The sequence below is a fragment of the Dama dama genome, chromosome 25, assembly GCF_033118175.1.
Source record: "Dama dama isolate Ldn47 chromosome 25, ASM3311817v1, whole genome shotgun sequence".
NCBI lineage: Eukaryota > Metazoa > Chordata > Mammalia > Artiodactyla > Cervidae > Dama > Dama dama.
Window position 1 is genome coordinate 73113551 of NC_083705.1, and position 25935 is coordinate 73139485.

The 25935-nt window shown below is 46.2% G+C and overlaps 1 protein-coding gene across 1 annotated transcript in view; it reads right to left on the reverse strand.

Annotated features, from left to right (window-relative positions):
* The window catches only part of ADAMTS16 (ADAM metallopeptidase with thrombospondin type 1 motif 16), a 176810-nt gene that overhangs the window by 96069 nt on the left and 54806 nt on the right, over positions 1–25935 (reverse strand). Inside the window, exons 7-12 of the mRNA XM_061129511.1 lie at positions 25578–25857; positions 20934–21133; positions 18549–18632; positions 15905–16064; positions 14145–14250; positions 5357–5494 (exon numbers count right to left, since the gene is read on the reverse strand). Of these exons, the coding sequence (XP_060985494.1) occupies positions 5357–5494; positions 14145–14250; positions 15905–16064; positions 18549–18632; positions 20934–21133; positions 25578–25857 (968 nt within the window). The remainder of the gene's footprint in view (positions 1–5356; positions 5495–14144; positions 14251–15904; positions 16065–18548; positions 18633–20933; positions 21134–25577; positions 25858–25935) is intronic.

The following is a 25935-nucleotide window of genomic DNA, read 5'->3' on the forward strand; positions in this document are numbered from 1 at the left end:
ATGCAATCAGGCCTTTTATTCCCCCTCATGAAAACCTACAACATGCCTCGTGCAAAGAAGAGGAGACATGGTTTTTTGTTGTTTTTTTTTTCTTGAGGTCAAAATAAAACATTTATCATCGTATTTCAATACAGGGGCCACACTTTCTAAAACTGTTCATAATCTAGGTCACCTTTTCTGGGGAGGCCATTTGCTCTTCATGGGACCTCTCACTTAGCATGGGGAAAGTGAGAAGAAAGGGTACAACCAGATGTTCGAGGCGAGGAGCTCCTCTAACAGACACCGTCTAAAGTACACTCCTTGCCAGGAACAATAAAAAGATGAAGTGAGCATTGTTAACAGCGGAAACGCCATCAACCAGTTTCAAAAGCTGTGATTTTTTTCTTCCTTCCCTTCCTGCACAATAGCTTCCAGCTTCCACATGGAACTTCTGCCGTGATTTCCATCAGAAATGCTCTATAGGAAGGTGGATTTCTGACTAGATTCCCAGGCCTAGAAGAAGTTCATTCTCTCCTTCAGTTCACTAGCAGATGGTTAACTACCAGCTAATGATTTCTTCCTCCACAAACAGGGCAATCTCTTCCCTACAGAGACATGCTTCAGTATAATTTTGCATTCGGAGGGAGGAGAAACAAGTGTTTGCAAATAGCAACGAAATTCTGCTTATAGATTTCAATAAGCAAAAGTTAATAGCAAACAAACAAAAATAAAACACCTCTGTAATCACAACAAATTCCACAGCACTATGTCACTTTAGGCACCTCACAACTTTTCTTTGTGGGGTTGTTCACCTTGAGGGGAATCTTTACCTCACCCTACTCACCCCAAAGTAACAATCTGTTCTCTGCTTCTGTTTGATTTTCTTTTCAACATCCCACAGTTCGTGAAATCATACAGTATCTGTCTGTCTCCGACTCATTTCACTCATTTCATAATGCCCTCAAAATTCATCTACACTGTCACACATGATAGAACTTCCTTCTTTTTTATGGCTGAATGATATTCCACTGTGTGCATATGTAGATACAGACACAGTGCATATAAGGGCTTCCTGGGTGGCATCAGTAGTAAAGAATCCGCCTGCCAGTGCAGGAGACACAGGAGACTTATGTTCGATCCCTGGGTTAGGAAGATCCCTTGGAGGAGGAAATGATGACCCAGCCCAGTAATTTTGCCTGGAGAATCCCACGGACAGAGGAGCCTGGCAGGCTAAAGTCCATGAGGTTGCAAAGAGTCAGACACTACTTAGTGACTAAACACACACACACACACACACATACCAGTGCATATATACATACAAATATCACATGTACATTATATGTATCAAATCCTCTTAACTCTTTAATCCACTGAAGGACACTCAGGCTGTTTCCATGATGTGGACATTGTGATGTGCTCCAGATCATGACCTAGGAAGAAGTTACACTGAAGTGTGTGTGCTAAGTCACTTCAGTCACGTCCAACTCTGTGACCCTGTGGACTGTTGCCCACCCCCCCAGGCTGTAAAATGTTCTTGAGCTTATAATTTTGTACATATATATTACATATGTGTTCAAGCACACCAAAAAATAACATTAATGAAGAATATTAGGCCAAGCCAGAGGTTCTATAAGGAAATTTCAAAGTCCTTTTCCCCACTGTGACTCACGAACCATAATGAGTTAAAGACCTCCAGAGATTTTTTTTACCTTGACCAGCTCTTCTTCCAAGAGAGGACACGGGCCCTCAGAAAGGGCTACCTACTTGCCGCGGTCAAGGCCTCCCAGGCTCACATGGAAAAGTCCAGGCTGGCACATGAGCTGATTACCTGGCTGATCTACGGTAAAGTACTCGCCCTTCCGTCTCACAAAAACTACACTTAGCCATGACTCGAGGGCTTGTTTCTGTTGAGATCAATATTAAGCAGCAGGGCAAGATGTAAACTGAAATGTCTTATTTCTCTTATGCCCCCAAACAGACTCTTTCTGGCCAAATCAAATTTTCTCATCCACAGGGTGGTCCGGGGCATGCCTGGGTATCTGTGCCCCTTTAAACTCCTGCTTTCCCACAATGACCTTTTTCATGTATGGATGTAGATTATGTGATGAGAGGGCTTTCCTCGTGGCTCAGACAGTAAAGAATCTGCCTGCAATGCGGGAGACCTGGGTTTGATCCCTGGGTCAGGAAGGTTCACTGGAGAAGGGAATGGCACCCCACTCTAGTATTCCTGCCTGGAGAATCCCATGGACAGAGGAGCCTGGAGAGCTACAGTCCCTGGGGTTGCAAAGAGTTGGATACAACTGAACAAATGTTTCAGTTCAGTTCAGTTCTGTGATGAGAGGGGAGGCATGTTCTCTGATCAGCAGTTCATGATTCAAAGGTTCAGAGTAAATTGAAGATGAGCCCATGTTGCCATTAAGTTTAACATAATGAGCTAAAATTTCCCTAAGTCCTAGGCCTCCCATATACAGACATGAGTAAATGTGATGAGGTCTGTCTGTCTGCAGGAAGTGATATACGTCTTTACTGATGAGGCTGAGGAATTTACTATAAACACATATATACTAAGTATAGAGAAAAGTCATGCTGACAACTTCAGGCCAATTGAGTCCCCTTATTATATATAATTTTTCTGTGTACCCAGTGCTAAACTGCTAATAAAGGAAAGCAGATTCATCTTTGAAAAGTTGGTTACTTATCCTTACTCACTGTTGGGATCAAGTCCAAATTGCCGACTAACGTGGAAAATATAACAGTGTTTTGATTACTTGAAAGTTAGGGAGTCAGCAAACGTGTAAAAGAAGATGGATTCAGGTTCATTAAGCCAGTGAAAAGTCAGGGTTGAAACACTGGACACACGCAGTTCACAACCAGACATCTCAAGTACTAAGAATCTCAAGAGTGAATTTGAGAGACTTTCTTGGAAAACTTGATCTTTCAAGAAAACACATTTCTGAGCATGAAAAAAAATCTTGCATTTTTCTTATTACATGGTCCAAAGAAATTAGCAAACTCTCTGAAAACAACTTTTTATTACTGCCTGGCTAGAGAAGAGTTTTACTAAGTGGCACAAAAATCAATAAGCATACTTCAGCATGCATGTAACCATTCCAGCATCACTGAACAAAATGGCTTTGGACTCCAGACTCTCTTACCAGTCATTCTCAGAGTCACATTTTGATTTGACGATTACACCCATGATTAATGTCATGGAGAGAATTATTCTCTCAGCCTAGGACTGCTCTCTTTCCATGAGTTCTTCTATATTTCTTGGCAGTTTAAAACCCAGACTCTTTCATGAAGCTGATTTTCACTGCAAGCCCACACTTTGCATCCCTGATGCCTGGGCTTTTCAGGTTTTCAGAGCATATTTCAAAAAATTTATAATGTTTATATATCTTCATCAAGACCAGTAAGATGAAAAAGAAGTAAATTTTTAAGAATATAAAATTTATACAAAGGATTTGAGATACAAAAACATTTAAAATTTTCCTTGTCAATACACTTCTTTGTTAGAGAAAGCAGAATCCTTCACACACACACACACACACACACACACACACACACCCCTAAAAATTTGAGCAGCTGCATGAAGCAGCTAAAAAGAATGCTTACAATCCCCAACTTGACTCCAAGAGAACACTGTAGAGGGGAAAGCAAAGGCTGAAAGGACCCATGGTGTCATGTCAGCTGAAGAAGAGGGTGAATGCTGCCTTTTTGGTAACAGGAATTTTAAAAAGAGATCATGTGTATATTCCTAGAATATAGGTTTGTATTACAGGATACAGATTTGTTGTTGTTGTTTAGTCGCTTAGTCCTATACGACTCTTTTAGAACCCCATGGCCTGCAGCCCACCAGGCTCCTCTGTCCATGGGATTCTCCAGGCAAGAATACTGCAGTGGGTTGCCATGCCTGCTTCCAGGCGATCTTCCCCACCCAGGGATCGAACCCAGGTCTTCTGTGTTGTCAGGCAGGTTCTTTACCACTGAGCCACCAGGAAAGCCCAGGATACAGATATCATCCACAAAGTTCTCACCCTGCCAGGGTGGCACAGGATAGGGAAAGCAGCCACCATTCCTTCAGGTGGTAAAATGTACTGTCTTACTGCGGCCGAGTACGGCTGTGAGGAAGGACCACAGCTGCAAGCTGGCGGTCAGGATGCAACTCAGAAGGTGTGCTATGAGGTCTGGAGAAGCGATGGAAAAGGCAGAAGGAAAGGGAAGCTGGCCACTGGCTTGCTGTCGCAGGTGGCAGTGGGAAGCTGTCCATCGGATGATAAACAACACACGGGGAGCACAACCAAAAGAAAAACACCTGTGACCCCTGCCCAAATGGTGGTCAGGAAACAAGACGAATTAATTTGTGCAACAGAAAAAAAAAAAAAATCGAACCAGGATCTCCTACATTGCGGGCAGATTCTTCACCAGCTGAGTTACCCGGGAGGCCCTTATAAATGTACGTAGCTATATAAATCTACAATTATGTTTATATATACACACACACAGTTTTATATCTTTAAAAAATTCTGTGCTTGTAAAACTTTGCTTACCTTGAAATACTGGTAGTTTGCCCTATTTCCTTGTGTTGGTTTCTAGAAACATCTTAGCCCAATTTTAAGCTTCAACATCACAGCCGAAGGCTGTCCTTTACAATCTATATGAGCGGAATTGTTTCAGTCGTTTCCCACTCTTTGTGGCCCTTTGAACTGTAGCCCGCCAGGCTCCTCTGTCCATGGGATTCTGCAGGCAAGGACACTGGAGAGGTCTGCCACGTCCTCCTCCAGGGGATCTTCCCCACACAGGGACTGAACCCGCATCTCTTCTGTCTTATGCACTGGCAGGCGGGTTCTTTACCACTAGTGCCACCTGGGAAGCCCTAGGATCTATATATTTGTATGTTTCCCCCTGGTCTTCTTTCATTTGTTTTCTCTCTCTGACTTTCAAGTCTACTAATTTTTTTCTTGTGATAATCTGCTACAAATTCTTAAGGGAAGGTGGTTTCACATGTTAAGTTTTCCTCAAGAATATATAATTGAAATAAGAGTGATGGTTCTCATGCTCTCTTTGATGAAGCTCAGACATGCGAATGTGTTTAAAGAGACCGAAGCAGCCCACTTCACTCCTGTTTCCTGCTAGCAAGCGAGTATCTTGAAAATAAGGAAGCATGCTCTTTGCATCTCCTTTATAATGGGGGGTCCCCAATCCCTGGCCGCAGAGCGCTCACGTTCCGAGGCTGCTTAGGAACCTGGCCGCACAGCAGGTGGGTGGGGAGCGGCGGGTACAGCTGAGTCTGGGGACCGCTCTGAGGGGACTCGGCGGGCCCAGCCGTGAACGTCAGAGGCACCGGGAGACACACAGCCAGCCGCAGGGCTCGTACCTTAGAAACCTGTGCAGGTACTGGCGGCTGCAGGGGGACCAGGAGAAGACCCCGTTGCGTCCTGCCAACGTGGGGGACATTATGTTGCCTTCCGACTTCTTGCACACGTTCCCCTCTCCGTCGTGGACCATGCCGAAGCTGTGGGAGAGAAACGGGTCTTTCAGCGCAAAGAACAGGGTCAGCGATCGCACTCGCTCACACCAACACAGGCCAGCTCTGTGGGGACCCCTTCTCCTGTGTGCTAGGCAGGCCGGCAAGGGTCCTCACAGACAAACCGGGGAGAACACCCACGTGGTCATGGACCCTTCCGGGAGAAACTACCATCTGTGCAGCTGTTGAAAGTGCCCACCATCAAAACATAGCCCACGGCCAGGTAACTGTGAAGGACAGTTGACTTTTTATAATTTCAATTATAAAAAAGCATTTCCAGTGGGGGGTGTGCATGTGGGCTCGGTCACTCAGTTCTGTCTGACTCTTTCAGACCCCATGGACGGTAATCCACCAGGCTCCTCTGTCCACAGGATTTCCCGGGCAAGAGTGGTGGAGTGGGTTGCCATCCCCTTCTCTGGGGGATCTTTCCAACCCAGGGATTGAACGCAGGTCTCCTGCACTGCAGGCAGGTCTTTTGCAGATGTTCAAAACCCAAAATGCCAACAGTGCATCCTTATTGTCACTTGAGAAAACTGCAGCCTTGAGCTTGTAAGAATCCCATTGACAGCTGCTACCTATGCCCATTACATTAAAGAAGCTGCTGCTTCTTAACTTCCTAAAGCTAGTCCTGTAGGATTGCCTCAGGTTGCCATCTTCATCCACCTCAAAAGAGCACAACTTGCTGCGTTGGGAAGGAAGCCTGGGGTACTTGGGAGCTCCATGACCTTGGAAGACTTCCCATCGGGGCGGATACATTCTTCGAAAGTCAAGGCATTTTTGGCCTTTAGTGTCTGGTACCCACCCGATCAGGCTTCCCTGGTAGCTCAGCTGGTAAGGAATCTGCCTGCAGCACAGAAGACCCCAGTCCTATTCCTGGGTTAGAAAGATGCCCTGGAGGAGGATATGGCAACCCACCCCGGCATTCTTGCCTGGAGAATCCCACGGACAGAGGAGTGTGGCGGGCGACAGTCCATGGGATTGCAAAGAGTTGGATGCAACCGAGCGACTTAGCACAGTACCCACCCAGTCACGGTCTGGGGCCCCAGAGAGCAGTTCCGAACGAGCGGGGTGCAGAAGGAGGGGGAGGGGGGAGGGAGGAAGCACAGAGGCGTGGGTGGTCCCTGGGGCCACGCGGGCTTTCCTCTGCGAGCACCCCGTGGTGCATGGAGGGAGGAGCTAGGAGACAGCAACACAAGGGAGGTGGGCTCCAAGGGGGCCGGGGAATCCGCGCTTGTGGCAGAGGCTGAAGACTCAACTGTTTTCCTTAGAGCTGTTTAATAATATGAGGAAAAAGAACAGCTCCCATTTGTAAGCACTTTTTTTCAGGTAGGATATTAAGCACATTAAGTATTATTTTCTCACTACAGGTCTACAAGGTAGACATAATATTTGCAATGACAGCAAGACAGAAGACTGGAGACAGACTAGTCCAGAGTCTCAGAGCTGGGACTGGAAACCAATATTCTTGATGTCAGAGCCTGGGCAGGACCTGTGCAATAGTGTAACCTGAGCGTGGCTGAAGGGTGGGTCCAAGGAGACCTGCCGCACAAACACTGCAAAACGCCCGCTCAGCACCAAGGGGGATGTACGTGTAACCATTCCAGCCTCCACCCATTCTCTGAAATTCTATTAAATGCACTCAGTCAAGGCAACGGTAACTGTACGGCAGAGGGGATGTGCCCCAGAAATGGAGGATTCAGGCATCATCCACGTGGAGGCTGCCTCGGGGAGAAAGTGACGAAGATGAAATAGTAAAGTACCCTCCCCTGGATGGCCCTTGACTCGAATATGAAGAAGACACATTAGGGTCCAGCAAGTGCCCTAGATGAATCTGCTACCAATTCTGCCTTCATTTCTAAGGAACTCAAAGCCACAGTATCCCACGTCTAGGGACACCTTGGTATTAAACATCTTCATCAAAGGCATTTTCATTGATTCTCAGGCTTGTCTGAGCATCAGAATATCTGAGAAATGTACCACACACTGGCTCCCCAAAGCCTGCCTGGTAGAGTTTTGATTTAGTAACATTGGGGGTTGTTGTTGAGTCATTCAGTCATATCTGACTCTCTGTGACCCCATGGACTGCAGCACGCCAGGCTTCCCTGGAGTTTGCTCAAACTCTTGTCCATTGAGCTGATGATGCCATCCAACCATCTCATCCTCTGTCACTCTCTTCTCTTCCTGCCCTCAATCTTTCCCAGCATCAGGGTTTTTTCCAATGAGTTGACTCTTCGCATCAGGTGGCCAAAGTATTGGAGCTTCAGCATCAGACCTTCCAATGAATATTCAGGGTTGATCTCCTTGAGGATTGATTGGTTTGACCTCTTTGCTCTCCAATGGACTCTCAGGATCCTCCTCCAGCACGACAATTCGAAAGCATCAATTCTTTAGCGCTCAGCCTTCTTTATGGTCCAACTCTCACATCTATCCATAACTACTGGAAAACCAAAGCTTTGACTATATGGACCTTTGTCAGCAAAGTGATGTCTCTGCTTTTATAATATGCTGTCTAGGTTTGTCATAGGTTTATTCTTTACCATCTGAGCCACCAGGGAAGCCCAAGTGGGGGGTTAGGTTCTGGTGTTTGGGTGAATCCTGACAAAATGATTCTGATATGCACCCCAACTCCAGCATGACTATGTTTCAGGTTATTCTTCGCAGCAGTCCAAAGCCAAAACTGCACTGAGGGGGTGTGGGGGGTCAGCCTGGTAGCCCGAAAGTAGCACACAATAATCACAGTTGATATTAACATTAGTAAAGTCATGGAAGAATGAATAGGGCACATTTTGAAGATAAGGCTGGTATTTGGCAGCTAAGAAATAAAATTATTATTCAAGTTGTACATGCAAGATTTTTATTTTTTAGCTTCCATGACTCACAGTACTTTATTCCAAGTGGTTACTATTCTATATTTTAAAACAATACATATTTCCTCTTTCTTATGTACTAGCTTATAAGTTTCTAGAGAACAGAAGGTCTTCTTAACTGTGCTCAGAGACCCAGTGCTAGTGGACTTTCTAGCTCATAACAGGCGCTCCAATGATGTTTGTTGAATGAATAAGAAACAACCTTCCAGCTATAATACCAACTCAAATACCCAAATGTAAACATCATTTCAGATTAAACTGGACTTGAGAATTATATTCAGTGTCACATGCTTTTAATGTCTTCTACAGAATTTTCTTGAGTTATCCAATTACATCAGCTAGTATTTCTTTATTACAAAGGATACACCCAGGCTTCCCAAGTGGCACTAGTGGTAAAGAACCTGCCAATGCAGACTTAAGAGACACGGGTTTGATCCCTGGGACAGGAAGTTCCCCTGGAGGAGGGCATGGCAACACACTCCAGTATTCTTGCCGGGAGAATCCCATGGACCGAAGCCTGGTGAGCTATGGTCCATTGGGTCACAAAGGGTTGGACATGACTGAAGTGACTTTGGCATGCATGGACGCAATGATATACCCAGGATGAACAGCCAAGCATTTTTAGAGGCTGCATCAATATTTCAGGCCGATCAGACAGCAGTGCTTAAGACAAAGGGAAAACCCTTCAAAAGTAACGATGGGGCAAAGTCATCTGGAAAGTAAACCACACACTGGCTGTGATGATGGCACCACAGGTAGGACTTGTCCAGACACTGATGCAGGCTTTTCAAGAAGCGAACCCATCCTCCCTGAGAGACAGGAAGCGGCATGGGGACAGCAGTCAGGTGGGACTCTGGAAGCCAGGGCAGGTCAGGTAACCTGGAAGAACATGAGTTGTGGCAGTGGGGGAACTTCCGGTCAGGGTCTTGGCCCTGTCATTCACAAGTGGTTTGATGTGGAGCTAAAGTTTCAAGTCCCTGAGTCTCAGTTTTCTCACCTATAAAATGGCATAATAAAACTTCCCTCTTAAACTGTTCAGCATATCTAGCACCATGCATGTCAAAAAAGGAAAATTCAAAATATTTCTTTCCCTGATTCACATGTGTTCTTGATCAAATCTCTCGACACCCAGATGCCAGATATCACTTGCATACATAACTTTGGGGTGTGTGTCTATGTGAGAGGGTGCTAATGAGGAGACAGTTCAGCCAAAGGTCAATGGGTTTCAAATACTTCTGGCCACAGAAACAAAAAGTCTTAAGAGGAATGACAATATATGAAATTGATAAGAAATGCTCCAACCTGCTGAGGCTCCTGGGGGACAGTCTGACAATCACCACACCAGGTGATCTTTAAGCAGCCATTGCTTTGATATTCTTTAGACCCTTGAGATCACCCAGTGCCTCCCTGACCCAGCTAGGGGCTCAGGCTGATGGCAGAGAGCAGCCACAGATCAGTCAGGTGCACACGTCACCATCCAGTGCTTGGAAGGGCATCTAATATCACCAGCTAGGGATGGCTGAGCCGAATGGTATCCATGCACCAATTCTGTTTCTTTCCAAAAGACTTCCCTGATCTTCCTTGCATGTCTTGCCATGCCTGCAGCCCTCATTGCTTGACCTCTCACATGCCATGTCTATCTTATCTTGCTTTAGGCTTTTGGAGCGGATGGATCACTAGTCAGTTTGTAGAATCCTACACAATGGTCTGCTGGCAGAATGCAAATTGTGTCTGGTGAATGGATCAGAGCATGCATGTGTGTGCACAGTCACGTCTGACTCTCTGTGACCCCATGGACTGTATCCCACCAGGCTCCTCTGTCCAAGGGATTCTCCAGGCAAGAATACTGGAGTGGGTTGCCATGCTCTCCTCCAGGGGATCTTCCCAACCAAGGATCGAACCTACATCTCCTGTGTTGGCAGGCAGGTTCTTTACCAACAGGGAAGCCCCCAAATGGATCAGTAAATAGTGGAAAAACAGGGGGGCAGGATAATGGCTGATGTATACTCTTGAGTTCAGTATGTTTAATATTGCCTTGATGGTCTGAAATGATCATGAAAATTATGGATTTAAGCGGACTTCATATACAAGCAATGCTCAGCTCAAACAACAACTCAAACTGCACCTGCTGAGGTCTCCCAGGCTCTAGGGGTTTTGTATACAGAAACCTACGGAAGAAGAGACCAAGGCTATTCACCCTGGTCATTGTCAGGCTGCCAGAGAACCAAAGGGTATCTGGGATCTGAGTTACAGGGCCCTGCCCATCGAATGGCATGACTTCTTTTGGCAAATGAAAATTTTTCAAATAGATTCATGCCCAGATGACACATTCTCCAAAATGTGTAGTTGAGCCCTCGTGCGTCTGCGCCAATTCTTCAACAGCTGCATCGAGCAAACCTCCCACGCTGTGTGTGACAAGTGACTCAGCACGACCAGGAAGCCCACCCTGCACCAGACCTGGCTCAACTGCACACTCGAAAGGGGCAGACACGTCCTCATTTCCAGCTCCAGTTTCCCTTCTCCCCTTCCCAACACAGATCCAAACAGAAGTTCTTGGCAATTTCCATTTCTAGGTCAGATTCCCGAGTAGAAATCACAAGATGCCTTGAGATTAAAAAAGAACTGAACTTGGCAGAAGAAATGGGCTGGACATGAACTGAGTCTTTTTTGGAGTTAAAGGTTAAGAATCTATGGTTGAAAGGCTCTATGCTGTGTATAATGTAAATGTATTACAATTACATTATCCACTGTAATAATAAACCTGAATGATGAGGTCCTCTGAATATAAACCAAACTTCACCTGTGAAATAGGACTTAAAAGCATCCTGTTTCACAGGTGAAGTTTGGCATCACAGACTCAAGGGACATGAGTTTGGGTAAACTCCGGGAGTTTGTGATGGACAGGGAGGCCTGGCATGCTGCAGTCCATAGGATCACAAAGAGTCAGACACGACTGAGCGACTGCACTGAACTGAAATGTAACTGCTGCATAAATGTAAAATTACTTCTTAGCTCTTTAGGCACAGAACTCAGAAACTGACTCTGCTTGGAGCTTCCTGTCAAGGATAAGGTGAAAGCATGCTGTTGGATCCCTGAATTAAACCTGTGACTACTTCTCCAAGTAGTAGTAGTTATTAAACGAATAAACTGAATAACTGAGTTTGTTTATTCTCCTGAAAGGCATGAAGCTGGCTTTCTGAGTCTTCCCTGTCATGACCCCCTCATTGGATGCAGTTGCCACAGTGAATGATGCGTTAATAATATGCCTCCTTAAGTATGGACATGGAGGGGGAATGAGGGGTGAGATAACTGGAAAATTGGGATCGACAGATGTACACTACTGATCATTGTTGTTGTTCAGTTTCTAAATTGTGTCTGAATCTATGTGACCTCACGGACTGTAACCCACCAGGCTCCTCTGTCCGTGGGATTCTCCAGGCAAGAATCCTGGAGTGGGTTGCCATTTCCTATTCCAAGGGATCATCCCAACCCAGAGATTAAACCCAGGTCTCCTTCATTGCAGGCAGATTCTTGTGAGCCATCAGGTCGCTGACACAGATGCAAATTTCCGTTCATTACATGCACGACCCTATCCCGAATAACCACAGACAGGGCTACCATTGCAGGCTGTTTGCTATGGCAGCTGGCACACGCCTTTCCTGTGAACACCTCCCACTGTACTTCCGATTTCCTCAATATGACCAGAAGCTGTTTCACTGGTTACATGAAACACTCAGAGCTCCCAGCCTCTCCGCCTCTTGCACAGTGGTCTCAAGCAGCAGGTGCTGGAGAAGGAGCTGCTCATTTTCGGGGTCAGTTCTATTAGGAGTGGGGTCCCTGCACCACACTTCTAGAGCCCCTTTCCTTCCTCCCATCTATATAGCCATTTGCAAACAAAAACACTTTTCTCTTGTTTGGAAGAAATTCTTTTTTCACCTACACTGAGGCCTAGTGACAAAAGGAATAATAGCTGGCTTCTAAGAAAAAGGGGCTTCCCAGGTGGAAGGTGAAAAAACCCCACCGACACCCGGGTTTGATCCCTGGGTCAGAAAGATCCCCTGGAGAAGGGCATGGCAACCCACTCCAGTATTCTTGCCTAGAGAATCTTATGGACAGAGGAGCCTGCTGGGTTACAGCCCATGAGGTCACAGAGAGTCAGACATGACTTAAGTGACTTAGCACAGATGTACCCACTCTAGGAAAAAAATAAAAGCAAACACTGATGCTTGTTGATGTGGAAGACGGGGAGTCTTGACTTGGATTCACAGAGTTAAATTTAGTTAAATTCACCAGCTGCGGCTGCCAGGACTGCCAGGGCCTGGATCTCAACAGCTTATCTAATGCTGGTTTGTACAGCCCTCGACGACTCAAATATTTGTTACCTTGATTGTTTAATTAAATTCAGGTATGGTTCAGAGGACAGCAAGAGCCCCGTGTCGTAAAAATAATGAGAGTTTTTGAAGTTTTAACTCCAGCAGCCCATTTACAATTATGATTTAATTGAAAGCTTTGTAAAGTGTAGCTGCAATATTCTAGGCACTGAAAAAGTCAATCATTACCTGTAATGATGAAGGGATCAGTAATAAGATATAAAGCTTCACTTTGAGGTCATCAGTTCACTCATAGCCTAAGTCTGCAGGGCCTCTGTGAGATCCTATTAAAGGCAGGCACACATGTGTCCACACACACACACTAATACACACACACACACAGGGGCTTTGAACAGGTTAGGATGACACAAGTGGCCTCAGTCCAATTTCTAATCAGATGGAGAAGTCAGCTTTACAAAAACCAAATGACAAACAAAGCCTTTTGCAAATTTTGTGATTAGCAAAATCAATGAGGATGAAAGTAAAACTAGAAAAATTGTAACTCCTGGTTGTGTATTTTCTAGAAGCTTCAAGTACAATTTCAATCCAGAAGAAAACCATTTGTGCTATTATTGCTGATGCTCATATAAACAAGGCAACTGCAGAAAGTCAGTAAGTGAGCCCCATTGAGTTAAAAAAAGTTTTAAGTAGATGGTGCCCCAAAGTGAGGCAACCTGTAGATTATAAGCATAAGAAAGCTTGTTTAAGAATAACAGCTATTAGAAACAATCAACAGAAGTGTTTCATTTTTACAGGAATAAAGGTAAGCTTCTCACTTTAAAAGATATTGCTAATGACAAGCCACCCCTCACTGAGAATTGCTTGTCCATCCATCTGTCAAGGCCCTGGGCTCCCCACTCACCCTGTGGCTGCTTCAATTCACAACCAACAATGGTGGGCACGTGGGGATGTGGGAAGCCAACCAGCTCCCACCAGACTGCGTCTCTTGTCCTGTCTGCATTCCCCAAACCCTGCACACCAACCACGATCCATCTCTACAGATGATCATTGTGACATCAGAACGCAAACTGTTACATGGGGTCCTCCTGCAGGAGCTAACCAGGGAATGCAATCAACCCACGGGACCAAGTTCAAAACACAGGACAAAGAAGCAGGGACAGACAGACGGGTCTGCAGTCTGTGGCTGTATGCACCTTGTATGAGCAGGAACGGATGAAGAGAGGGAGCAAGGAGCAAACGTGTGGATCACCACCGCTTGAGACCATGCACAGTGAGGCACTCAAACAAAAGAGACGCACCTACGTGAGCATCTCCTACAGTCCACGGCATTCCTGCTGGAATGTCCCTTACAGACGTGACCTACCCATCACCATCTCAAGACAAACATCCGGTCCAGAGAGGACCCCAGACTCTGCCCCCCACCCAGGGAGACGCACTCACTTGTGTCCAGACTCGTGGGCGATGGTGAAGGCCAGTCCGAGACCCGTGTCCTCATTAATCGTGCAGCTGCGGTACTTACTGCACATGCCACTGATGGGCGCAAATCCTATGAGACAAACATGAAAAGAACATACAGGCGCAGCACTGCAGGAAAACAAAGACAGGGGCAGAGCACACGTGTGTGGTTACCTCTGTCCTTCAGAGACGCTTGGTTCTCATCTTTGTCAGGTGAAATGTGAAACAGGAAACCCCTGTAAGGGGCCCTGAATCATGTGGGAGAGGGGCGTTTGTTCTCTCTTCATGGAAACAGCCCACATGTTCAAGTGAACAGCCTACGTCATGTTCAAGTTACAGGGTGCAAGGGGGGCAACATCAAAGAGGGAGTTCCCTGCTGAAGGAGGAGAGTTTCAGCTATGTCCTCAGAGGCCAGAGACAAAGTGCTGTAGAGAGGGGGTATCGGTGGTCCTCAAGGCCACACCAGGGTGGAGGACCTGCCGGGATGGGGGTGGGGTTCACAGGACTCAGCATCTGTCCTGCTCATGGGTATAATTTAATGTGGATAAAGGACACAGTGTGGAATCAGCAGCGGGAATAAGCACATGGGGAAATGCCCGGGGGAAACCAGGCACGAGATTCCAGGGCCTTCTCCACCGTGGCCTTGCACAAAAGGACTTAGCTCCCCTGACAAGAGGAATGAGGCCAACCAGGGGTGCTCAGCAGAGACCCAGGTCCAGGCGTTGGTTGGGGGCTGGCCACAGAGCACCTCTGCCTGCTGTGGGCCCCGGTTGCAGGCCCCCAGCAGGAAAGCAGGCGTCCAGGTCAGCCTCAGTGTAGGCCCAGTGGGTCAGGCTCTCCAGCTGGGGGCCGGGAACCCTACTGGATCCCCAGGTGATGCAGGGATGCAGGCGGCCGCCGGCCCACTTTGCGTGCAGGCCTTTCTGGGAACAAGGAGTCAGGACTGACCTTTATCAAACCCAGCCTTGTTTGAATGTTTTTGTAATAAAGAGACTTGTTCCCCAAGACCTTGGGAAGAAATGGAGAATTAGAAAAAAAAACAAAACAAAAAACAAATGTCCAGGAGCACCTCTGTCAGTAGCACCATTTGCAAGAAAACCCCCTCTTGGACATTACCCCCACTGTAACCTGTAACTTGAACATTACACAGAACTGTGGACTGTTTTCCACGAAGAGAGAATAGACACCCTTCTCCCACATTATTTAGGGCCCTTTGTATGACTGTCCAAGGGTTTCCTGCTTCATATTTCACTGTTTGGAAAAGTATAAAAAAATTTGTATTATAAAGTACCACCAAGATACACTCAGCCCTTTAAACATGCTAAAAATGGCTAAGATTGAGATGTTTGTAGAGAAACAGAAAAATGAAGAACACAATATTATTGCAGTGTCTCTATAAATATTCATAAACATTTTTCTTTCCTATAATGAGAGACCCACTTGGACCTCTTGATTCCATTCTCACAATTAGAGGAAGAAATGGAAGAAATTGTTTCTTAAATTAGAAGAGACAGGAGTTCTTGAATCGGTGAGCCCTTTCCTTGGGAAAGAAGTGATTTTGGTGATGACAAGCGTGCTTCTGCAGCAGCAACATTTACGCAGGGAGCGCATCTGTTTCCTACGACGGCGCTCAGCAGCAGCTGCCACTTACGGATCCAGGAGGGAGGTGAGAACCCTCCGTGCCCCGGGCTGCTGATGGTGTGCGGCACACACGAATCTGTCAGAGCCCCAGCGGAGGATCTTACCCAGGGTGTCACAGGGCTCATTCTTCCAGGAGCATATGTCCAGGCCGGTGAGTAAGATGGCGTGGTCATGGCGAGCCCCATCTTTCCCCGTCAGTCCAGACTGCCACTGGCAGAAGCTGCTCAAGCTGTGGTCCGCGTGATGGCTTATCACCAGCCCTGGCTATGTGGGAGGGCACCCGAGAGCCCGGGATAACAGGAAGAAAGCATGTCAAGCAATTGCATTGGCACTGTCATCACCGCAAACTAGCATTGATTTGGATTTCAATGACGTGGGTGAATCTGAATGGCAGACAAACTAATTTATCCATTTCACGTATTAAAATCCAAAGGAGGGTGTTGTCTATAAAACCTGTAGAGTCAGTGTAGATGCTCATGTTCCTTTCTCGAGTTCTGTACAAAGCAGTGTGGATGCATTTGATCACTGAACACATTTTGAGGACCCAAGAAACATTACTCCTGTGTGTGTAACTCTTCTAAGAGTTATTATTACAGTGTTAACCTAGGTCACTTTTCCATAGAGGCACCATGTTGTAAGAAGAGGCTGCTCAACTGACAAAGCTTTTTATTTCTAGAAAGAAATTTCTTTAATCTCTAGAAAGCTTTATTTGTTTATTTCTAGAAAACAGCCCGGAACTAGGAGGAAACTATACAGATGACATTCAGCCTCACCCATGTATTGCTGTTGTTGTTCGGCATGTAAGTCACGTTTGACTCTTTTGTGACCTCAAGGACTATATCCCACTAGGCTCCTCTGTCCAGGGGGATTCCCAGGCAAGAATCCTGGAGTAAGTTGCCATTTCCTCCTCCAGGGGATCTTCCCAACCTAGGGATCAAACCCGCATCTCCTGCATTGGCGGGCAGATTCTTTACCACTGAGCCATGATGGTATATGTACTAGTTCCAATAGATCTAATAGATCAGCAATGAAAGATCAGAATGAAGGTCACCTGAATTCTTGGAAAATGAAGAATTTGGGGGGCTGGTAAGAATATCTCTCAAAGCTGGCAGATGAGTTATTTAAATCTATAGGTATGATATATTTTCCTATGGATGGTCAGAGAAAACCAGCTTAAATAACTCCATTTCAGGACAACAACTTGTTTAAAGCTTTCCTGACCCGAGTGTTGGGCTGGAACTGTGTCTCAGTCACTAACACATTTTCCCCTTCGGTGTTTGTTGTGTTTTCCCAGAGAGCCAAATGCACCCAAGCTTAATGCTGTACATCAACCCTGGGACATGCCTTGCATTCTTCAGCCGGTGGTTTCCAGGAAAACTGCATTAATTAAAGTTAACACAGGTGTATGATCAAACGATAACCTCGCTTATTCTTTGCTGCTTGGATGAATTCCAAGGTGAAACGTTTCAATGCAGAGAATAATTAACCTGTCACCTGGGAATCCCTCGTCCAGCAGCCCCCTCTGCAGACACACAGGAGAGGCAGTGGGGTTGTACCTCGCTGACTATTCAGTCCAGAAACATGCCTGCCCCTGCATACCCTGCCTGCACGGAAAGAGGGCCGCAGCCCAGAGCCTGCAAAGCTGAAGGCATCTGAGTCTTATCAAGGGTCTCAGAGTTCATCTAGCAATTTTGTTTCATAAACAAGACAACCATGGCTAACAGGAGAGTCTGCTGAAACACCAGTAAGGGTGGAACTGGAGGCTGGGTTCCTTACTAGGACCCGGGGTTCACTCCCTGACGTCCAGTCAACAACCAGTCGGGGCAAAATAGAACCGAGAGCCCTTTATGGCTAAGACACTCCCCCTCGCTTCTGCCACAAGATGCCCACCCGAGTCCTTACTGTGAACGGACGTGCACCTCTGTCTGCCCACCCAGGGGTTCTGAAATGAAGGCATCAGAGAAGCTTTTCCCCACTGCCCCCAAGATCCAGCATAATTTGGAGGTTTGGGCGCAATGAGAGAAATGTGCCTGACATCCTAGACTCTGTAAGAATAAAATCCTGAGACTGAAGGCAGTGAAGGTGAGCGTCAGTGGCTGGGAGGGAACAGAGTAAAGCATGCAGGGCCGCATGGCTCGGTTGAGCCTCTGGCTATGGGGTGGTGTTAGTCTTCTAACAAAAGACCCCACTTCCATCCTCAGGGCTCACGGTGGCCGAGGACCAGGCCTGCACTTCGTATTCCTAGTGTATTTCCCACCCAGGTATTTACAGTAGTTCTTCTTGGGACTTCCACGGTGGTCCAGTGGCTAAAACGTCATGCTCTCAATGCAAGGGACCTAGGTTCAGTCTCTGGTCAGGGATCTAAATCCCTCACACCACCTCTAAAGAACCCCACACACTGCAATGAAGATCAAAGACTAAGCATCTCAACTAAGACCAGTGTGGCCAAATAAATATACATCTATATATTTTAAAGTTACTTTTCCTTTCCATTTTCTTATTTTGCCAAGCAAAAGAGTATGTCTTACTACTCCGCACAAAAATCACAAACAAAAGTCAAATAAGCATTATGGGAACTGACAAGAAACTCACTGTTTTAGACACACAATATCAGAACATTTCTGTCCTCAAAGGGAAAGAGAAGGAAAGAATCCAAAGAAAAATTATATTTAGGGAAACAAATAGTGATTTTGCAGTTATTTTTTCGAGGGGCGGGGAGGGAAGCTGCTGGTACCAAAGATAGGATACCTGTTCCTCTTCCAGAAGAATCAGAGCGACAATGGCAATGTTGATGTTCCCTCCTATTGTTCCGTCTTTGAATAAAGCAGACACCTGGGAAAGACAGGTAATTCATGTCAGTCCCTATACATGACACCCTTTCCCCTATCCCTTAGCCTGGAGTTCACAGTTGAAAGCCAATTCCGTGTTCTCCACTGACAGAGCAACGTTCGGTTTCTCACACTGCTAGACACACAGGGATATGAAGTGCAAGTGTGAAAGTGAAAGTGTTAGTCACTCAGTCGTGTCTGACTCTTTGCGACCCCATAGACTGTAGTCCACCAGGCTCCTCTGTCCATGGGACTCTCCAGCCAAGAATACTGGAGTGGGTAGCCTTTCCCTTCTCCAGGGGATCTTCCCAAACCAGGGATTGAACCCAGGTCTCCTGCATGGCAGGCAGGTTCTTTACCATCTGAGCCAACAGGGAAACCCAAGACACACAGGTATGGGAACATCTAATCACACCAACCATTGGATCCTTACTGTTGGTGCCTGGAAGTAAAACAATGAAGTCTGGGGAGGCAGGTCCCACGAGTTATCAAACACCAGTGAAGGGCTCACAAGGCCCCAGTTGGTAAGTGTCCTCATTAGAATACAAGGAAGTTTCTTTTTTAACTTACAGTGATGATCCACAGGGGAGCACTCCCCAAGCTGTCTTAGCGAAAGATTCCAGAAGCATAAGAGAAATTCTTGGGAAAAGACCAAGAGGATACAAGAAAGAGAAGGAAATCAATGTAGAAAGAAGGTCATCAAGGGGAGATGCAGACATTAGAGGTGAAGGTCACAGGCGTAGAAAAGAGTGATCAGAGTGGCATTTGAGGTAATGAGTGAGGATGAGTCAAGGGTCCCGGGAAGCTCCAGGGAGTTGATTTGGCACCAAGATGTTGGAATTCGGGAAAAGCTCAACAGAACACAGGCAATGTTTGCAAATGTCAGAGACCTGCAGTGGTGGGTGCCTCCGGGTCACCACCTCCCTCAGTCCCCTGGGAGACAGGAAACCACACGGGTCTGGCCGCCAAAAACAAGGACAGTGAGAGCAGCCATGACGAATCACGGCAAACTGAATCATATTTGGGGGTACTCTGTCTATCAGGATGTGAAACATATGCTTCAAATACTGTCATCACAACTATTTAAAAAATGCACTTTGATGGCCCCAAATTTTGTCTTCTGTTACACAGATTCCACTTAGGTGGTATGGGGCTTAGACACCACTCACCACACTTTAGTAAAGACTAGAGGTTCCAAGCAGAGACGAAGCCAGACACATTTTTATCTGCAGTGACATTTAAAAAAATTTTTTTTATTGGCGTATAGTTGCTTTAGAGTGTTGTGTGAGTTGCTGCTGTGCAGTGAAGGGAGCCAGTTACATGTATTACATGTATTCATGTATTGCATGTATTACATGTATTATATGTATGCATTGTTTGTTATTGCTGTTGGGTCACAGAGTCGTGTCTGACTGTCATCCCATGGACTGCCAGGCTCCTCCGTCTGTGGGATTTCCAAGGCAAGAATACTGGAGTGGGTTTCCATTTCTTTCTGCAAGGGATCTTCCCGACCCAGGGACTGAACCTGTATCTTCTGAACTGGCAGGTGGACTCCTTACTACTGAGCCACCAGGGAAGCCCCATGAGCACATATATCCCCTTGTTTTTGGATTTCCTTCCAATTTAGGTCACCTCTGCAGTGACATTCTAATTGGTGTACTGCTTCTTGTTCTTGTAGATAAAATAATGTATATTTTATATTCATATTCCTAAAAAGATGAGCATTTCTATGTGCTGTGTGCTAAGTCACTTCAGTCATGTCCAACCCTTTGCGACCCCCTGGACTGTAGCCCGCCAGGCTCCTCTGTCCATGGGGACTCTCCAGGCAAGAATACTGGAGTAGGTTGCCATGCCCTCCTCCAGGGGGTCTTCCCAACTCAGGGATAAAACCCAGGTCTCCCGAATTATGGGAGGATTCTTTACCATCTGAGCCACCAAGGAAGATGGGCATTTCTATAGGGCCATCTAAAATCACACATATATAATGCCAATGGGCAGACTTACTGCACTCAAAAGTATTAGCATCTTCTTGGAGATTTCTGATAAGTGGAGACATCATAAACTTGAAATATGTTACCGGCTTACAGAGAGGGCCAAATTGTTCATCCTCCAAATTTTATTCTCTGAAGGACTGAAAATGGCTTTTCTGATTGGAGCATAGTAAAAGTGAAGGCGCTATCAAGGATAAAGTATTTCTTGTGTACAAAACATAAATCCACAAGTAAAAGCAGGAGGTAAATACACACTCATGCACACACCATGAGGTAGAATTACACACACGACTCAGAGAGAAGGACATGCCTACCATGTTGAGTATTGTCAGCACGTAGGTGGTGATGTTTTCATGGCCATGGTTTTGCATCATTTTTTTGTCAACCACAACCAGCGTCTCCACGTTCAGCTCTTCGTTCCTATGGGACTTCAGAAGGGATCGCTTGTGCCTTACATATGATTTATACTCATCGGGCAAAATGAAAAGATCTTCTTTGGGAGGCTTGGGCGTGTCTACAGGGGGGCGATTGGAGAGGAAATAAAAGAAAAGTCATTACATGAAACCATTGGCAGAGCTAAAGAAAATGGATTTTAAAAATGAATGTTCATGAAATGAACCATAAAACCCTTAAAACTGTGACTTGAAATGTGTTAAGGTGGAACACTACATTTAAATAAAGTTTGCATAGTCTACATGTCATAGAATTCATTGTTATATTGACTTTTGTATAAATTTCTCCTGATTTAAAATAAAATGATCTGTATAGTCAAAGCTGTGCTTTTTCCAGTAGTTATGTACAGATGTTAGATTTGGACCATAAAGAAGGTTAAGCACCGAAGAACTGATGCTTTCAAACTGTGGTGTTGAAGAAGACTCTTGAGAGTCCCTTGGACAGCAAGGAGATCAAACCAGTCAATCCTAAAGGAAATCAGTCCTGAATATTCATAGAAAGGACTGATGCTGAAGTTGAAGCTCCAATACTTCGGCCATGTGGCGTGAAGAGCTGACTCACTGGAAAAAACCCTGATGCTGGGAAAGACTGAAGCAGGAGAAGAAGGGGACAACAGAGGATGAGATGGTTGGATGGCATCACTGCCTCAATGGACATGATTTTGAGCACACTCTGGGAGTTGGTGATGGACAGGGAAGCCTGGCGTGCTGCAGTCCACGGGGTCACAAAGGGGTGAACCCGACTGAGCAACTCGACAACAAAAAGAAAAAGATCACTTTTGCTCTGAAGTGCCTAAAAGCAAGATGTTCCAAGATTGTGAACATGAAGGTATGTGCAACAGGGCTCTGAAAAGAAGTCACTGACAGAACAATAAAACTAATGATTACAAAAAGAAGCGCTGTCTTACATGGTGTTCTTATTTGAAGACTTTTAATGACCTAAGCGGTTTTAGCTGATTCCCAGGTCTGGACACACAGCTGGATTGTCTGTAGTATTTCCAGTGGGTTATAAACACACAGGCGGATTGTCTGTTGTATTTCCAGCAGGTTATAAATGCTCCAGACAGATCCACTGTAGAGCTGAATTTCCTCGAAAGTATTATAAATATTTACCTAATTTAACTGGAAGACAAAATAGACTTGGTCCTCTTGGAGCAAGCTGTTTAAAAATAGTTTTGGCTTTGATAACCAGGAAGTTGACACTATGCTAAAAACAGTCAGGTTTGGTGGATGCCTCAGAAAATGTGGTTAGAATTGCTCCGTGTGAAAGTATCCACGTATTTAGGTGGCACTAATTCAAAAGCTATGCCAGCTCTGCTCATACGCATCAAAACAGAAGACACTGTTTTGATTGACTGATACATCCACTGCATTTTATCTCTCTTTGCTAAAATATTTGCAAACTTAAAAGAACTCTTGGGAGGATAACAGTTACACTGGCTTACAGTTTAATAAGCACTCATCACATGCCATTTGCATTGATGCAGTTTACACTGATGTGGTCTCCCCCGTAAGAGATGTCTATGTATAACCCACTCACTCTCTACACCAGCCATGGGTAGGGGTGAGGCCACCAAGGCAAGGGAGATGAACATCACTTTCTCTAAATCCCTCCCTAGAAGGCATTGAGAATGGATTTCAGATCTGGCAATGTGGTCCCAGGGCCCTTAGTCTTAATTTCCATAAGTACAGGGTACAAGCGGAGATGGGAACCCAGCAGTTCCCCAGGCCCTCAGTACTGGAAAGAGGCAGGAGCACCGAGGTGGTGGTCTCACTGGCCTGGGGTCTGACAAGCCCCTCAAAACAAGTCACCTGCTCAATACGGTCCCACAGCGTCTACCGCCACACGTGAGTCCCAGCTTAAAACCCACCCACAATGCATCAGCTAGAAGCAGCAAGCTACCGTTTGCGCCTGAGGTTCAGAGTCATGATTGATTTTTGGCAAATCAGCCTGCTTCTCTCTGCCCTTTTCAACAGAGAGAGATAGCTAAACACACAGGAAAGTGAAAGGATTAGCTGCTTGGTCGTGTCCGACTCTTCATGACCCTGTGGTCTGCCCATGGAATTCTCTAGGCAAGAATCCTGGAGTGGGTTGCCATTTCCTTCTCCAGGGAATCTTCTCCACCCACGGATAGAACCTGGGTCTCCTGTATTGCAGGCAGATTCTTTACCATCTGAGCCACCAGGGAAGCCTAAACACAAAGGAAAATCCCCCATCTCCTGAACAGAGACTCTAGGGAAGAACCTTTGTAGGTGTAAACCCCGCTGAGACAGAAGGTGGAGATTCCTCCAGGGAAGCCCAAAGCGTCATGGACAGTGTGGGAATGTCCTGTCCCACGCTGTCAGATAAGGGAGCCCTGAGGATTAAGTTCTCAGCCTGGAGGGATGTGCATCACTTCTGCTAGGAGTGGCCCCAGGTGCTTGGGGGGCCGGGCACAGAACCGCCACGTGCCCTGCAGGAGCAGGCAGAGATGGCAAGTCAACAGCACCAGATCAACCACTGATGTCGCCCACCAGTGAGAGGCATTTCCTGCCACTTTTTTTTCTAGTTTTATTATGAAAGCATAGTGCTTTTCAGGTCTACTATAGCCTTCTACTTCTCTGTATATTCATTCTATTAATTTTTGAGAGTTTGATATTGAAACTCCAACTAAAAATCTTCATCTACTTAAAAAAAAAATAACTGTAATATATAGTGGAACTACATGTAACCTTTTTTTTTTTTTTTTTTGTATTTTCCAAGACTCCTGTAAATGAGTTATCATATTTTTGTAATTAAAAAAATTAAGATTAAAAAATAGAAAAAAATGGCTACATTTTCCCATTTTTCCAACTGCAAGTCTTATTGTATAATTTAGTGTCTTATTCAGATATCTCCCTCTCACCAACCAGACTCCACTACTGAGGTTTTGAAACGCCTCTGGAGGCAAATTCATCGACACACGTGCACACAAACACACGTGCACAGACTGCCACACCAAACAGAACAATCGTACTTCCCTGCATGCCCAGGTGCACTGCCTTTGAGCTACGGGCCTGAATGACTCCGTTCACTCCTGATAAGAATGAAGGGGTCACATTCATTCCAGAAGGGTCAGCACTGCTCGATTGCTCAGAAACACTGAAACATCTGTGTCGGGCCCTGGCGCGGCCTGTCAAAGAGGTGTGGACAGCCCTGTCCATCTTTCCTGCCTGGATCCAGGTGCTTGGTCATCCTCCTGTCTCCAACACATGGAGTCAGTCCTGCTCTGACCACACCCTCGCCCGGAGCCCCGCCAGCACCTTCCTGGCTCTGACCTTGTCTGTGCCTGACTGCCGCCTGTCTGCTTCAACTGGTCTCACCCCGCCCTGTCTGCCTGGCCCCGCCCCTGCCCTGCCTGGCCCCGCCCCCGGCCTACCTGGCCCCGCCATTGGTCTGTCTGGCCACGCCCCCCACCCCGTCTGCGCAGACTCAGGAAGCCATCGCTAGTCAGTGTGCGCTGCTCTGACTTTCACTCGGCAGGACTTCCCTGACCTTCTCACCCTCCTGTTCGCCCTCCTTGTGCTCAGCACTGTTCTTCCTGCTGCCTCCTCTAAGACCCAGCCCGCTCTTGGTCAGTCTGGGATGACATTTTTGAGACGGTCTGAATGTAGTCTGAGACTGATTTGCAGGACGTGCGTTCAGCTGACACACGGGTGCGAACAGGTCAGCCACTCCTGTTCTTCTGTCGTAGATGCCCTGTGATTCTGGGTCACCCTCTCTTCTCTGCAGCATGTTATGGAGCCCCTGCATGTGCCCGCATTTATGTGAGGGTGCTGGCCCAGCGGCCAACGAAGCTAAGCAGCAGAGAAGGGTGGGCTTCCAGAAGCGCCTTGGGGAAGGTTTGCTATTAATAAATAAAGCCATGCTTGAGGGGAAAGCTGAAGCAAATGAGGACAACTCCAGAAAACACTGAACTCCTATTCCTGAGTCTGTGAGAGCTTCCTACATAAAACGTAAATATCATTTCTCTTCCTAAATGTTCATGACACAAACAAAGAGGACTTCGATAAAGCCTTGGTGAAAAAATGCAGGTAAATTACACCACACATCCTGTGTCTTCTGACATGACGAGTGAAGTATATAAACCTGCCTAGGGATAAATCACCTCAGTGGGAAAAGCATGTCAGGTTTAACAAATTTAGACCTCAAAAATATAGTTACTGGGTAGACACACCAAGATTCTTTTGAAGATGTCTGGTGGAGGAGTCTACATTTATGGGAATCGTATCATTCAGTCTGCCTAGGGAACAGTTTTTAAAATTAAAAAAAAAAAAAAATCTACCTTTATCCATATGCCATGGAAAGATGTTTTATCCTGAACATCCAGACGATGGGTTCTCTTTGGAATCATCACTTAGGATTAGCAAAGGTGGTCAATAAATTTCACCTCAAGGACAGACTACTTTGAAGAAAATTAAAAATACTCCAGTGTCTTACTTAACATCCTAATTGTTAAATTAAAAAAAAAAATCGTCCTTACATACATTTCTTGCGTCTTCCGCAGAAATGCTGCTTCTGTGGGTGCCTGAAGCTGAAGCCGTGTGGGGATTGATCTTCGTGGTGGAAGAGATGGTGGCCTTCCAGCCCCCAATTTTTCTCCATCATCGCGACCCGCTGGGACCCCACGGCCGGTGGCTCGGTGGATCTCTTGTACAGGATGTGGGAGGGAGGCCTGCCCCCCGTGGAGTCCCTGGGGCTCCCTGCCAGGTGTGAAGGGAGGGGCTTCAGGAAGTAGTCCGCCTCCTGGGTTCTTATCATGCCTGACTGCAGAAGAGAGAGGGAGAAAGAAAGGTGCATCGCTGCTTTATCATCGGCTCGCAAACACGCTGTTCCCTCCAGGGA